General features: G+C 45.3%; 1 protein-coding gene across 1 annotated transcript in view; it reads left to right on the top strand.

Moving 5' to 3' along the window:
• Positions 1-16,426, top strand: part of USP34 (ubiquitin specific peptidase 34) — a gene marked incomplete in the record, with an annotated part of 5,849,982 nt that overhangs the window by 5,000,766 nt on the left and 832,790 nt on the right. Inside the window, 1 exon segment of the mRNA XM_044061224.1 lies at positions 10,832-10,917. Coding sequence (XP_043917159.1) covers positions 10,832-10,917 — 86 coding nt within the window.

Here is a 16,426-nt window from a genome sequence, read left to right on the forward strand (position 1 = left end):
TTTTGAAAACACCTATTATCTCAGAGGGCATTGTTCTTATAACTTTGTCAGTTCAGAGAAATGTATATGAAGCTCAAGGAGTAAGAAACTTGAAAGTATATATGACTGTAGAAATAGTAGAGGTTTTCAGAAATGCCTACAGTAAGTCATATGGTCTACATAAGGAGACGGAGACCTGAGGTTCCAAGGATATTAGAGGCTTGTATGGGCTCACAAATGAGTTCTGTGCATTAGGGAAGGAATGCACAGTTATGGAGATAGTTGTCCTTTTTAATGAAATGCAGTCAGAGAAATTGCCACCAGGTATTTGGAAAGATGTGATGATTTCTGTAGTGTATAAACAAGGGAGGAAGCTAGGCTCACCAGCTTTACATATAGGCTAGTATGCATTTTAATTTTGACAATAAATGTTTCATGGGAATTTTGAGAGAGAGGGTTAAGAACTGATCCCAGAGCTTGTCAAATATAACTGTTGTACTTTTATAGTAGGATGCCAGACAAGAGAAAATATGTATAAAACATAAGTACTGGTTCAACACACACTAAGCATGTTGAGGTCTTTGATGATCTTATCACTGGACACCAAGAAATCATTTGATAGGGTTATTTGGGATTTGTTGTTCAGTGTATTAAAATGATTTGGGCTAGTAGTAGACTTTGACTTGATAAAAAATTATCTATGATGGTGCTAAGGCCCATATGAATGGCATCCTTTCTGACCCCTTTTCTTGGGGCATAGAGCACAATAAAGATGCCTAATGGTTCCCTCTCTTTTTTGCATTTTATGTGTTACCATTACCAGAAATTATTAGAACCACAAAAGGGCAACTGGCATTGCCTTTCTTTGCTAATGATCTGTTGATGCATCTCCCAGATCCAAAAACGGATTTGCCTAAATTATAGACTTAAGCACCAAACGGTCCAGGAAGCAGCAGCTGAAAACGGCAAAACAGAAAACTTTTTATTCAAATCTCACTCACAAGCGCTTTCACCCTGGCTCAATTGCAGGGCTTTTTCAAGTGTAACACAAACACCACAAATACCACTCCCATTTAAATATCCCCATGCACAAAAAGGTGCCAAAAAAGTTTAAAGTGATACACACACAGTCCTGTATCAGTAAACATTCATAATGCTTCAAATCAAGAATTACCAATATTGAAAAGTTCCCTTAATGGGTTCATAAATAAGGAAGTTGTAAGTAAAAACAAAACAGTTTTTCACTAGTCCCTCTACATCCTAATTTCATCATTATTTTAAAATATACAATAGTCCTAAAAATTGATTGTGAATGTATAAATAATACCACATTAATATATATATATATATATATATATATATATATATATATATATATATATATATATATATATATATTAATATTTACAGTTTAAAAACCAATAATCTTGACATAGGTCACACATTTTACAATTTCTCAGCTCTCTTAACTAAATAAGGCTTAATGGAAATATGGTTGTTCAGTCCTGGTGGTTGGGCTGCATTTAATTTTAGCTGCCAATAAGTTTCCCTGCAGCTTAACCAGTTCTCCCAATCTCCACCCCTAGGGCCTGCATGGACTTGTTCCAAGATTCCAAAAAGAAAACCTGTGTGGTTAGGCTCCATATGCAGATGTTTGTACAATGCATTAAGTTCGTTTTCCTAATGCTGTACGTGTGCTCATAAATACGCTTATTAAGTGCCCTTTCAGATTTCCCTACATAAAACTTAGGACAGTCCTTACATAGGGCCAAATATACTATACCTCTAGTATTACAATTGCCTTTCCTAAAGTGCACAGTACTTCCCGCATAGTTATCCAAAGTAGTAATTATTTTATCTACAGTGTACTTACAGTATCCACACCTTCCACATTTTCTTGTTCCCTGTCCCTCCTGAAACCTATCTCTACTGTTGTTCCTTTCAAAGAGCCATTTTAAGTTCATCCCTGTTTTACCTACCCTGTGCACGATATCCTGATTGAATTTCAACATTTTCCAGTTCTTCTCAATCAAACCTTTAATCTCCCTTGAAACACTGCTGTGTTGTAGTACTAGAGCTCTTTTAAAAGTTTGTTCACCAGTAGTGTCCACAGAAGTGTCCTGTGAAGTACTGCCCAACAAGGGAAAATACTTCACACCCTATCCTTCCGTGACCTCATCCACTACCTTCTCAATCAAACTACTAGGGTAACTTCTTGCAACAAATAACCTCAAAACAAATCTAATTTCAGATAAAAAATCTCCCCTCTCCGAGGTCATTCTAGCAGCTCTAACCATCTTTCCCTTTACAATACTTTTTTTCTGTTTCCAAGGGTGGTCACTATTGTATGGAAGGTAGGAATTACCGAAAGTGTTCTTCCTGTGTATCCTAGATTTTAAATATGGAGCCTAACCGCACAGGTTTTCTTTTTGGAAGCTTGGAACAAATCCATGTAGACCCTAGGGGTGGAGATTGGGAGAACTGGTTAAGCTGCAGGGAAACTTACTGGCAGCTAAAATTAAATGCAGCCCAACCAGCAGGACTGAACGACCATATTTCTATTAAGCCTTATTTAGTTAAGAGAGCTGAGAAATTGTAAAATGTGTGACCTAACTCAAGATTATTGGTTTGTAGTAAAAAAAAAAAAAAAAGTCTGAGGCCCCAAAGTTGTTTTTTTCCAAGTGCACCGAGTGTGGCCATAAGCTCTCACTGGCGGATGGCCACACTCGGTGTATCCGGTGTCTTGGGGTTGAACACCTATCTTCTGGTTGCACGATTTGCGCTGCGTTCAATCCCAGAGCACTGAAGGACCGGAGGTCGAAGCTGATCCTGGCAAGACTTTTGCCCCCGGATTTGGCTAGGGCCTCCGGTACTTCTGTGGCCTCCTCCCAGGCCTTGGTGGCGGCCACTCCTGCCTCTCTCCCCCCGGCCAGGACTCAAACTCCCGCTTCTGCACCGGAGGAGGGGGAGGCCAGGAAGGAAAAGAAGAGGGAGAAGCACTACAAGCGGAGGGCCGAGGCCTCCGCGTCGGCCCCTCCAGCTAAGCGGGCTTCTCCCGCTAGGTCTTCCAGGTCTAGGTCTCCTCCTTCTCGGACCCAGTCTCCATGCTTTTCACCAGGTCCTGAGGAGGGGGAGACCCGATCTCCGTCGAGGTCATCGAGGCGGCACTCCTGGCCTGCCTCGGTGGCCTCGTCGAGATCAACACGCAGCTTGTCGGAAGCCGATTTGGACCGTGCGATGAGAAGGTTCATCCAGGCCCAAATGCAGATGGGAGTGCTCTTGCCTCCCCCCCTCTGGGGGGGAGCTCAACACCCTATTTTGCCCCGATAGCTCCTTCTCCGACCCGCTTCCTGGGTTCGGAGCGTTCGGAAATGGGCAGCGTTGGAGCCGGGGCCGGGTCGGCGCCGACAGTATCTGGTACTTCGGCGCCGACTCTCCCCTCGAGCTTGCCAGATCCATCCTTGTCGAATCCGAGCTCTCGGAGCCGTGCTCTGAGCTTCGGATCCGAGGGGCTTAGTGTGCCCTCGGCTCCGTCCAGGTCGGAGCACACTGGCCTCTCGGATCCGTTGGTCTCGGCTCCAATCCGCCCTTCGGATCCGGGCGAGGGTCGACTCTCGGATCCCACTGATAGCGGCTCTCCCTCGGCATTCGAGGTGGTGGAGAGGGCACTGTTGAGGGCATCCAGGCCCCCGCTCCCTGCTACAGCTCCATCCCGCACTCCCTCTCGTTTGGGTCAGGCTTCCATCACTCGGCCTCAGGGACAGACTGCTTTGACGCCTCAGGTCGTTCCACTGGAACAGGACGTTGCTGGTGAGTCCTCCTCGGACAGCCCCCCCGAGGATGTTCCTCACAAGCGGAAATGTAAGAGGAGGCACGTGGACTCCCCCGAGTCCTTAACAGAAGATACGGATTTGGATGACTGGGAAGGCTCCCCAAGATCACCTCCCGAGGATGTCTCCTTTGGAGACATCATGGAAATGCTTAGGATCGGGGGGGGGGTCTGCCCTCAAGGCTTCCTCTGACGAATCCATGTTCCTGGAGGTGTTCGAAGCAGGCCCGTCTACCTCTTGGGTGTCCCCTCCGGCCGACCCCCTGGTGGACCTAATTACCACCAGGGCATGGAAGGAGCCGGACACTGTGGAGCCAGTTCCCAAACGCCCCGATAGGATTCTCAGCCCCACTTCGGAGAAGTCCCACTGGAGCAAGGGTCCCCCTGTAGAGGCCATGTTGGTGGCGGCAGCCACCAAGAGGGAATTAGCACAGGAGAGCCCCTCTGTGCATCCACTGAGCAAGGAGTCCCGCTCGATGGATCGCCTAGGGAAGCGGGTCTTTAGTTCAGCGACCTTCTCAGTAAGGTCCCTGAACTACATGGCACATGTCATTAGGATGCAGCGAGACCTTATCAAAAAGTACGCTTCTCCCCCCTACCCCCCCCCCCCCCGGAGTCCATGTCAGCGGAAGACAAGCAGTTGTATTCTACTCGCATGGCCACTCTAAGATCAATATCGAATACCTCTATGCGGCTTTTATCCCATGCCACTGAGGGAGCCGCTAGAGCCAGCAGAGCAGGCCTAGTCATGAGACGTCAGGCCTGGCTCTGACACTGTGACTTCGCGGAACCCTTCAAGGCGTCATTTGTGAATGCCCCTTTTGATGGTTCTGCCTTATTTGGCAAGACTGTTCGCGAGACTTTAGTCCAGAGCGAAAAGGATGGGAAGACGCTGTCTGCCGTCGGAGTCCGCTTCTCTGCTCCCCAGAGGTCCTTCTCCAAGAACCAAAAGGGACAGAAGAAGATGTGGTTCCGGAAATCGCAGCATTCCCAACCTGCTCCGGACAACCAGTCCTTCCGTGGCAGAGGAGGACAGGGAGGACGCCGCCCTAGAGGCAGAGGGGGCCCGAAAAATTTGGGGTCCAGAGAATCCTTCTCTGATCGGCCCACGCAGCAACCCTGAGGGGTGGCCCGACTGCTCCACTCTAGAGGCAGTCGGGGGGCGTTTCTCGAGGCACCTGGCAAATTGGGAGTCCATCACAACGGATCGCTGGGTGCTTCGCATCATATCCAAAGGTTACCACATTCCCCTGTATCACGTTCCCAAAATCAGAAACCTCCCCGATGTACCACCCGATCAGAGGGAGGGTGGCAGCTGCAGAGATTCGGCAGCTCCTAGAAAAAAAGAGCCATCCAACCCATCCCCCCAGGCCAGTTCGGATTAGGGTTTTACTCCAGGTTCTTTTTGGTGCCAAAAAAGACGGGGGACTTAAGGCCAATCCTCGACCTTTCTTCTTTGAACCTGTTAGTAACCAAACAAAAATTCCGGATGGTCACCTTTCAATCCATCCTCCCCCTTCTGCGGGAGAACGACTGGATGTGCTCAATAGACCTCAAGGATGCGTACTACCACATTAGGATGGACAGACGATCCAGGAGGTTTCTCTGCTTCCGGCTGGGAGCCAGTCACTACCAGTTCAGGGTCCTTCCCTTTGGTCTCACCACAGCCCCCAGGGTGTTTACCAAAGTATTAGCAGTGATAGCGGCCCACCTGAGACTCCAGGGAATACAGGTTTTTCCATACCTGGACGACTGGCTCCTGACCGCCCCAACAAGGCATCTACTCTGCTCAGCCAGGGACTACTTCCTTCTACTTGCCCCCAGGCTGGGCATCACTATCAACATGGACAAGTCCTCTCTTGCGCCGACCCAGATGATAGAGTTCATAGGAGCCAAAGTAGACATGAGATACTGTCTAGCATTCCTGACTGCGAAACCACTGCAAACCCAGTGGCTTCATGTGCGGGCCATCCTCCAATTAGAAGCTCCACCAGCGGAGTTGGTCCTGAGGGCTCTAGGTTCCATGGCGGCGGCAATCACTCTTCTGCCGTTGGCTCATCTCAACATGAGGGTCCTGCAGTGGACCCTTCAAGTCCAGTGGTCCTTTCTAAACCACCCCCTAAGCCATCCTATTCCCCTCAACAGGGCTTGCAGGAGGGCTCTCTTGTGGTGGCTCCACTCCCCGGACCTCCATACGGGACGTCCCTTCTCCACGCCTCTCCTCCTCGCCACAGTGACCACGGACGCCTCTCGCCTCGGGTGGGGGGGGCATTGCTCAGGCAGGACGGTCCAAGGCACGTGGAACGACACAGAGACCTTTTTGCGTATAAATGTTCTGGAGATGAGGGCGGTGCTCTTGGCGTTGCAGGCACTTCACAACCTTCTTCCTGTAGGAACTATTGCTATACAGACGGACAACATGTCAGTTGTCTGGTACATCAACAAACAGGGGGGAACCAGGTCCTAGCCTCTCTGTCGAGAGGCCATGAGAGTGTGGGAATGGGCAATCTCCACCAACTGCTTTCTTGATGCAACGCACATTCCGGGACGGTCCAACATACTAGCGGACAGACTCAGCCGCACCATCATTTCACCTTACGAGTGGTCTCTCAATCCCCAGGTAGCGAAGCGGATTTTTGCCGTGTGGGGGCAACCCTGTTGCGATCTCTTCACCTCTCCCTCAAATACGAAATGCAACAGCTACTTTGCTCTAATTCCCCCTTCGGGGAATCCCGGAGAGACGCTCTGGTGCATGCTTGGCCTCCCGGTCTGCTTTATGCGTATCCTCCTTTACCCCTGATGCTGAAACTCATACAGAAAGCCAGTCGGTTGGGGAGCAGAATGATCCTCATTGCCCCATTCTGGCCTTGTCAAACGTGGTTCCCTTACCTGTGGTCTCACCTGGTGAATCCTGCTTGGATTCTGGATCCCCTACCGGATCTAATATCTCTCCCACTAGGTCTCCCGACCCCGAATCTGGACAGCCTAAAGCTGACAGCTTGGGTGCTCCAGTTCCACTCCTAGTCAGGACTCCCGGTATCGCTTCCCCAGTTAAAGCCATACTAGTATCGGCACACAAACCTTCCACTAGAAGGGTCTATCACAGTAAGTGGAAGCATTTCTCCATCTGGGCGGAGCATCATAATTTAGATCCCTTCACAGCACCGTTGCCGACGGTGTTGGTGTTCCTTACAGGTCTTTTTCATCAGGGGGCTAGCTGCTCAACGGTCGAGGTTCATCTAGCAGCTATTTCTCATTACCATGTGGGACATGAATCAGGGCCTTTGATCACGGCAAAATTGTTCAAAACCTTTCTCAAGGGTACTTTCTTGCTCAGACCCCCTATCAAAGACATTGTACCCCCTTGGGATTTATCCACTAGTCTTACAGGCCTTGACAGCTCCCCCTTTTGAACCTGCCGCTTCGGTTGATCTTAAGTACTTATCCTGGAAAACGGCGTTCCTGGTCGCTATTACTTCAGCGAAAAGAGTTTCCGAGCTTCAGGCCCTTTGTGCAAAACCCCCGTACTTGGCCTTCCACCAGGATAAGAGTATACCTCAGGACCAATCCCTCATTTCTTCCTAAGGTGGCCTCAGTGGCGAATATCAATCAATCTGTTAACCTGCCTGTCTTCTTTCCTTAATATCAAAACAAAGGAGAATACAAATTGCATTCGTTAGATGTGCACAGGCAACTGCGCTTCTACATTCATAGGACGGCTGGTCATAGACAATCTGACCAGTTGTTCATCTCCTTTGCCAAATTTAACTTAGGCAAATCTGTTTCTAAAGTCACTTTGTCACGATGGATATCACAGTGCGTTCTCTTGGCCTACGAAAGTTCTGGAAGGCCCGCACCTCAGGCAGTACGTGCACATTCTACTCGTTCTATATCTACCTCTGTTGCCTTTAGGTCTAGAGTGTCGTTGGATGATATCTGCTCTGCAGCTACTTGGTCCTCATCCCATACTTTTATTAACCATTATAAGCTGGATGTTATCTCCAGAGGGAGAGCATCCTTTGGCTCCGCAGTGCTCCGGAACATCCTTCCATGAAGGCCACCCAAGATCTAGGTAGCTGGGGACTCTGTCCCAAAGGTTGCTGACAAATGAAGTTCCAACTTCAGATTAAGAAGTTATGTACTCACCATAACGTTCCATCTGAGTAGGTATCTTCATTTGTCTGCAACCATCCCCCCCCTCCTTCCCCCTGACCTTCGGATTTTAGTCTGGATGTCCCTTCCTTAGTTCCTTCAGGACGTATCTAGTCTGTTAGCTGCTTATATATGGGCAAACTTGATTTGAGGTCAGTCACGGTTAGGGGGTTATGGGTAAGGGGAGGAGCTAGGAGCTCGGATCTACTAGCTGTGAAATAAGTTGCCGGCTCGGATCCGAGATCGGATCTGATACCCAAAGGTTGCAGAGAAATGAAGATACCTAGTCAGATGGAACGTTTTGGTGAGTACATAACTTCTTATTTTTAAACTTTAAATATTAATATATATTAATGTGGTAGTATTTCTACATTCACAATAAATTTTTAGGACTATTGTATATTTTAAAATAATAATGAAATTAGGATGTGGAGGGACTAGTGAAAAACTGTTTTTGCTTTTACTTACAACTTCCTTATTTGTGATCCCGTTAAGGGAACTTTTCAATATTGGTAATTCTTGATTTGAAGCATTATGAATGTTTACTGATACAGGACTTGTGTGCATCACTTTAAACTTTTTTGGCGCCTTTTTGTGTATGGGGATATTTAAATGGGAGTGGTATTTGTGGTGTTTGTGTTACACTTGAAAAAGCCCTGCAATTGAGTCAGGGTGAAAGTGCTTGTGAGTGAGAATTTAATAAAAAGTTTTCTGTTTAGCCGTTTTCAGCTGCTGCTTCCTGGACCGTTTGGTGCTTTACTGGTTTAACATACAGTGTTTCGTCTGCTTTGGTTATAAATTATACAGTTGTTAAAAAAAAATTTTGAGAAATGCTCAGGGTATGTAATTATGAGCCTGTACATAGTTTGCAGAAAAAAATACCCATTCCTCTGGGGCCATAAAGCTATTAAATGTTTAGGTATTCTTACTGATCTGTTAATTAAAGATGGACAGTGGAAGTTTCTTACAAGGATTAGAAACAATGAATTGAAAGACTTTTCATGTGGAGTTTGACTGGAGTATTAAGACTGTTAGTACAGATAGGTAAAATAAATATTTTATTTATTTTTTTATTTATTTAACATTAGTTTACCGGGAAAGTCCGGCTTGGAACAAAGCCAATTTTCAGTGGAGGCCCGGGGAGAAATGCTCCAGATGCTTGTTTTTGAAATGTAGGGGGAAACTGGAAGAAACCAACACGAACGTAGGGAGGACATGCAGACTCTGCACAGAAGGCACTCCAGCTGAGCATCGAACCGGAGAACCTCTTGCTGTGAGGTGACTGCTACCACTGCACCACTGCGCCATCTGCTGTTAGAAGTATGAGTCTTCAGTTTATCTGTCAAAACAGAAAACACAGAGTAGCATTAAAAAAATCTCACTGACTATAGAACATGGTGGGATGGGCCTTCAGATATAGTGCTGTATTGTAGAGCAACACAGCTTCATATTCTTGGCAAATAGTTGCATCCTGATTTTGAAATGGATGGGAAGGATTTATTAGAGGTGTTAGAGAGAGAGAATGGGGAGTATCTTGCTGTTTTACTTTTGGAGAAAATAAACAGGTTGGATATAACAGCAGTAGTATAACAAACATGGGATTGGTTCAAGTTAACTTTATTACAAGAGGACAAGATAAGGCTTCTTCAACCTGTAAGGAGGATCTGAAGGGCGTCTGGTCTCACAATATCTGCAGGTTTTTACTAGGAAGGAGGGATGATTTTGTAATATTGGTATAAGTTGAAAAAAGATTTTTTTTTTTTAAACTTTGGCAGTTTTCCAAGAGCAATTTATGGTGATTTATATATATATATGAGGTCCTTTGAGCAAAATATTCCTAACTGAAAAGCCAAGAAATGGTACAGGGGAAGGCTAGGTTAGTAACCAGGCTTTATAATCATATGATGCAATCCAACGGAGAGAGAGTGTGTGATCCAGATGCAGAGAAGATGGTGTGAATTCTTGCAAGTCCATTTAATAGATAATAATTGGCATTATATATATACATATATATATATGTATATATATATATATATATATATATATATATATATATATATATAATATAGATGCATAATTCCTAGGTGCGCATGTTTGTGTGTGTGACACTCGTTAAGATTTGGTCTAACAGGTGTCACAAATATTTCTGTATGTGAAGGTGGTTAGCCTGAATGTTTCCTGGAGAGCAGTGAAGGAATGGTAGGTGCTTGGGATAACATGTTCTAGGAGGTGTCATTTCAAACAGGAGATGATAGCCTTGGGATTTTCATTATGAGTGATAGATGGCATCTTAATAAGCAAATATATTACCTAGATGGTTTTCATTTAGACAACTGATCTAGACGTGAATGTAATCTAGTGGACTTGCTGCTGCTTGTCACTGAGAAAGCAGTCACTCATAGAAGGAAGCAGAGAGCATCTCCAGAAAAGACAGAGGTAGTTGAAATGATTTCTGAAGTTTATAAACTTGAGACAAGAGGCTTAAAAGAAACACCTTAAATTTCAGCACTCCTATAAGTGGCTACTGTGGCTACAAATTAGTGCAAATTTACAAACCTGTTGAAGCACTCTAAGAGCATAGGGTAGTTGGAGGATGGGTCCATATTAAAGTATGTTTAAGGCTGCACTATAATGCAGATAATTTAAAGAAAACCTGCACAGTTGTATGATATATATATTTTTTTTCAGTTCAGCATTATGTTCAAAAGTTCCAAATTTTCTTTTTAATTATGTTTTTGAAAGGTGTGATTTTGAGTTTGTTCAGTGTGAATAAAGGATGTTGGAAAAAACAAGTGAACATAATCCAGTTTTCCTTGGTTTGCCCATGACAATGTTATCTAATTTATTTTGCACATATGTTGACCTTTGTAGATGTTCCAGCGTCTTTGCATTCATGTCATTCAGCGACTTAGACCTGTCCATGCACATCTTTATTTGCAGCCAGGAATAGAGGATGGGTAAGACATCTTTTCTGTTTCAGATTTAGAAATATTAAAATGTGTTGTACTTCATGCATAAAATGTTATACCTTGGTAACTCATTAGTTCTGTCCTGAAGTGGAAAGGGCATGACTGTTACTTTGAGGTGTCAGTAATGTTTGGCTATCTGACCCAAGGACATTGCTTTCTTCATATATAGGTGTGTGTGCGAGCGCTAGCTACATGGCAATATGAACCTTGGATCTAGATGTTTGTCACTGTTGAAGTGACACCCTAACCCCATGCGCAAAAAAAGGAAAAAGGGGTAGTGGATGGACACACACACGCATGCACACACACACACACAAAAATGTGTTTTAGTAAAAACACGTTAGTTTTATGTAATATTCTGTTTATTCATCATTTCCATAGAGAAGTATAAGATTGATGCCCTTCCATATTACTGTTGCAGTATTCTTCACAAAAGGGATTCCTTGCCTTGGGTATTCCAATGTCCAACCAGTATACCAAAGCCTTAGGATTTATAGCCGCCCTACATCATGCGTATGCTCCCTACTTTAGACGTAGGGCATAAAGTTGACATAAGGACATACGTACCTGAGAGCTTCTTTGCCACCAATCCAAACTCTTTGAATGTTGGTCTGAACGCCACTTCTTGTGTGCTACATAGTGAGCCATGTTTCAGATAAGTGCCCCATTGGGGTTTCTTCCTTCATTTCTTTCTTTTCCAATGTTGTGAGTCATCGAGAAAAGGAAAATGTCAGTGTGGGAGACAAATTCCCCATAAGGATTTCTTGATCATTGTCTCTCTTGTTTTGGTGCTTCTCACTACCATACACAGTGCTCTGTCTGCTAAGTATTTGTCGCTAAGACCTTACGTAGTCATCTCTCCTCCTGTCCATTTACTTGGAGAACCAGCATCTTAAATTGTTGGCTCAGGGTGTGATGGTGGAATCCTCCCATCTTGAAGGTCATCCACCTGATAAGAAAAAGACCAAAGGAGTCTGATTCTGCTGCTGTCCCACTTCCCCCCTGACATCTGTCCCAAGGCTGGAGAAGGCCCAGAGGATCACGCAGTTATTACATTGGATTCCTCTGCTGTGACCGTATTGGATGCCAGCATGGATTGGTCTTCTCACGTGTCCTCAGAGGCTCTGCGGATGTCTTTTCTGAATGTTGAGGGGGAACCTCAGCTGATCATTTCAGAGGATTTCAGGGGTGTTCTGCAAATACTTGTCAGGGAGGAGATTCCTACAGCATTAATTGAATGTAGGCAAGGGTCTGTCTGAACCTCTTCGGGTGATTAGGGTAGACATAACTCAAAAGAAGAAACCAAAAAACAAGCATGCTTATTTCCTCTACTCCTAAAGATCCCAAGCATGATTGGCAGAATTTTACCCAGAAATTAATGCATTTGATGGCATTGAATCCTCCCCAGTGACTTTCTGTACCTGCTCCCCCTTTGTCGTCTACCCCATTCAAGAGGCTCAGAGAGCAGGACTACTCTGATGAGGACTTGTATTCTGGGAAAGAGTCTTTAGCATATTCCTCTGAGATCCCTTCTCCCTTGTGTTATGACTCTGAAGAAGACTCTATTAGCCCAGACTCTCAATTTGAAGATCTCTGTTTTGGGCATACTATTTCTTCTATGATAAAGTACTTAAATGGAACTGCTGTCAGGTTTCTGGCATTCAGAAGAAGTATTATGAGGTCCTCCAGATTTTGTCCCCTGATTCCTCTGCTGCACCTCCTGTCTTGGCTGCCCTTTTAGATATCTTTTCTGCGCTTTCTGTGGCCCCAGACTTTCAGCTTCAGCCCCTAAGAAACCTGGCAGGTTTTACAAGGTGTCTAATGAATGTAAGTCTTCTTACAAATGTTCGTCTGGTGATCCCTCTGTGGTGTCTGTCTCTTTTGACAAACACTCTAAGGTTTTGCCTTATACTAAACTGCTTCCTTCAGACAAGGACAGTACAGCCATGGAACACCTGGGCAAGAAAGTATATACTGCTCCCACCTTGGCCTTTCGGGCTATCAATTACCAGACCCATATGACCAGGTATATTTTAGCCCTTCTTTCTCAGGCTTCCTAGGCTATCTCTGACCTTCCTGATTCTGAAGGGAAGACCTCAGCCCTTGTTCTACTGGGCTCCACTTCTCATAGGATCATAGAAGATTACTAGGGTCTCGACCCAGAGGTCATTTTAAGCCTAGCTGTTTCAACCCAGTGTAATACCGTAGAGGTACTAGTCAGTACCCAAGATTGCATTTAGTGATGACTGTCCATGTCCAGGAGGGTTGTAGGTGCTATCCCCAATATGAATTTATGATGTCCCATCCAGTCATCCAGGTTCCTCTTGAACAGTGTCATAGAGGTGCTCTGTTTCACGTGAATTGGTAGCCTGTACCAAAGACGTGGCAGTTGTTGGGAGATAAATCTGTCCCTCCAGCATGTTCTGTCCAAGTCATAGGTCATATTTATGTCCCTGGAACGGGTAGCCCTAGACCCATTTAATGTATGGGTATGCAGTAAGTTTATTAAGTTTGGGTCTTGGGTTGCTCTGTAGGCCAGGCATAAGTCTCCCCTAAGAAGTCTATACGATATGGAGTATAGTGACAGGGATTTTAGTCAGTCTGTGTAGGTCCCATAATGGAGGCCCTTCTTTGTTAGAAACATCTGAAGTCTCTCTAATTGCTGTAGGTGCTTAGTATGGAACATACCGAATGGGACATTATACTCATGTAGGTTGCCACTCTATTAAATGTAATTATGATGCAACTGATGCCTCTTTGCTGCATTTGGTTCTGTTTTGAGACTTTACTTTTGACTTCATCACCAACCTTTGCCTGATGACATTAAAGCTTAAGTGTTGGATGCTTCTCTTGATAATATTTGGTTCTTCATCTGCTGAGCTTTTTAATTCTTTGCAGGATAAGGGGAAGACCTTACAGTTATTGAAGCACATTTTTGTTTCTCCAGTTTCTAAGTTCCAAAGGAATTATTTCTCTAAATCTGCTTTTGTTCGCAGACAGTATCGCCCTTCCCCAAAGGTAAAAAAGGTTTTAGCCTCCTTTTCAAGCCAAACCAGGTTCCATCTGACTTTTTATCCCCTTTCCTTACTCAAGTTCCTTTATCTCTTCATCTTTCTCTAGCCCTTCCCAATTGGTTAAGGATCACTCAAGACTCTTGGGTTCTGTCCATCATCCTTGAGGAATACTTCATGGTGTGGGAGTCCCTTCCTCCCTTTCTGGGCATCCCTCAACCTCTTCAGGAACAGCTTCCTTTCTTTCCAAAACTACTTCAGGGCCTTCTATCTCAAGGCACTATTCAAGCTGTTCCCCCTTCCCAGGAGGGGAAGGGGCTTTATTCTAGTATGTTTATGGTTCCCAGGAAGTATGGCACCTGGAAGACCCATTCTGGTTCTCTCTCATTTCAACACCTTTCTCAGGATCCCTTCCTTCTGGATGTTATCCCTTCAGACCCTGTTTATTCCTCTTCTTTCTCAGGCTTTCCTAGTCTCTCTAGATCTCAAGATTGCTTACCCTCACATCCCTATTCATCCCGTTTTCAGGAAGTTTTTGCGTTTCTCTGTTTCTTCTTTGCATTTTCAGTTCTATGCTTTGTCATTTGGCCTATCTACTGCTCCAAAGGTTTTCACGAAATGCCTTGCTCCTTTGTTTGCTTTTTTCAGGATGAGAGGAGTTTAAATCTTTCCTTATCTGAACAACCAACTCATTCAGCCTTCCTCCCCCGAGACCTTGATTCACCACCTTCACTCTACTATTTGTCTCATGCAAAGCCTGGGTTTTACAATAAAATTCCAGAAATGATGTCCTGGTTTCTTCTCAGGATCATGTGTTTCTTGGTTGCAGGCTCCAGACCATCCCTATGATGGCCTCCCTGCCTCTTTCCAAAGCTCTATCTCTTATTGCCTTTTTTCTGTCACTTCTTCCTCAGGTTTCAGTTATGGCCAGGGAGTTTCTCAGAGTTCTAGGATTCTTGGGCTCCACCATTCCTATGGTACCTCTAGCCAGGCTTCATATGAGAAAACTACAATGATGTTCATCATGCATACAGCTGCAGTAATCACAGATGGGTTCTCTGCCGTCAGGCGGTCCCTCAGTCGGCCGAATTCCAAAGTCTAGGTCCGGCATCGGTTGTTGTCGCTTTCTCTCCTGATGTCAGTGAGGCCGGAGTATATAAGACACAGCCGACGCCATGTTCTTCAGTCTTTTTTGCCGCGCGGTGCCCGAAGCAGAAGCAGTTCGCAAGTGCCGGTCGGCCAGCTCCTGAATTACGGAAATATTGGAAACCGAAGTCTTCATTAAAGCTAAGTACCCTGTTGGGGAAACTTTTCTTGCCTCAGACCGATGTCAGAAAAAGTTAATAATTGTATTTCTTGTGGGAAGCAAATACCGCATAAGGATTTCCATTCCCTCTGCATACCTTGTTTTGGCCCAGACCACGACGTCTCGGGCTGTCGCTTTTGCGCTACTTTCAATAAACGCACTATTAAGCGTCGGGCGGAGTTCGCCCAACACTATTTTGGTAAAGCCTTTGATTATAAAATGTCGTCGGACACTCCGAATACCGTTTTGTCCAAAAAACGCAAGGACAAGGACCGACACGCGAGGCCCGCGGTCCCCGCCGACACCACGCCAAAACAGGCTACACGTGGTCCGGTTCTCAGCGAGATGCCTTTGCAGTCCCTGACTACCAACGACACTCCTTTGGCGGTGTCCTCTGTACCCGAGACCGCTGGTACCTCGGCCCTTTCCCAGATTACAACCACCGAAGCCTTTGCTAATGTTGAGCCTACTAATGTGGACAGGTCCACTTCCACCCATGGTGTCTTTAGACCCTCATCTTCTTTTTCTATTAAGGCCTTTACTAAATCCAAAGCAGCCAGGCATCCCAAGAGGCCTGTTGCACACGGCCCATCTCCAGGCCCCATGCCTAAAAAACAGATGCCTAAAATGGCTGAGGATTTAATTACTCTTATCAGGGGTTCTCAACCCCCTCCAGACAAGAGACCCAGAGTGGAGGAAGATTCTCCCTCTTCTGATCAGGGATCCATTTTATTAGAACATTCTGATGTAGAGGAACACTCTTACTCCCCTTTTGAGGATTCAGATGCAGAGCAGTCCATTCCTTCTGTATCTCCTCCTGAGGATTTTTCCTTTGGGGAAACCTTGCACACTTTGAGGGAACACTTCCATTGGGAAGGCCAAGACTTTTCAGATTCCAAGAAAAGACTTAGGGAATTTCTTTTGTTACCTCAACACAGACCTCTGGCGATACCTCCTGTTTTGGACATACTTGATGATGTTTATTCGGAGGCTTGCCTTAACCCGGATTCTCTGCCTCCTGCACCAGTCAAACCTGATAGGTACTACAGAGTACCTAACTCTCACCAATTTCTCTTCAAAAGCCATAATGCTGACCCTGAAACCATTTCTCAAGGCCCCAAGGGATTGAAGGCCTCCGCTGCCAAGAATCCACTTCCTGCAGAAAGAGAGTCAAGATCTT

Source organism: Protopterus annectens, chromosome 1.part0 (assembly GCF_019279795.1).
Source record: "Protopterus annectens isolate FY-2018-M chromosome 1.part0, PAN1.0, whole genome shotgun sequence".
NCBI lineage: Eukaryota > Metazoa > Chordata > Ceratodontiformes > Protopteridae > Protopterus > Protopterus annectens.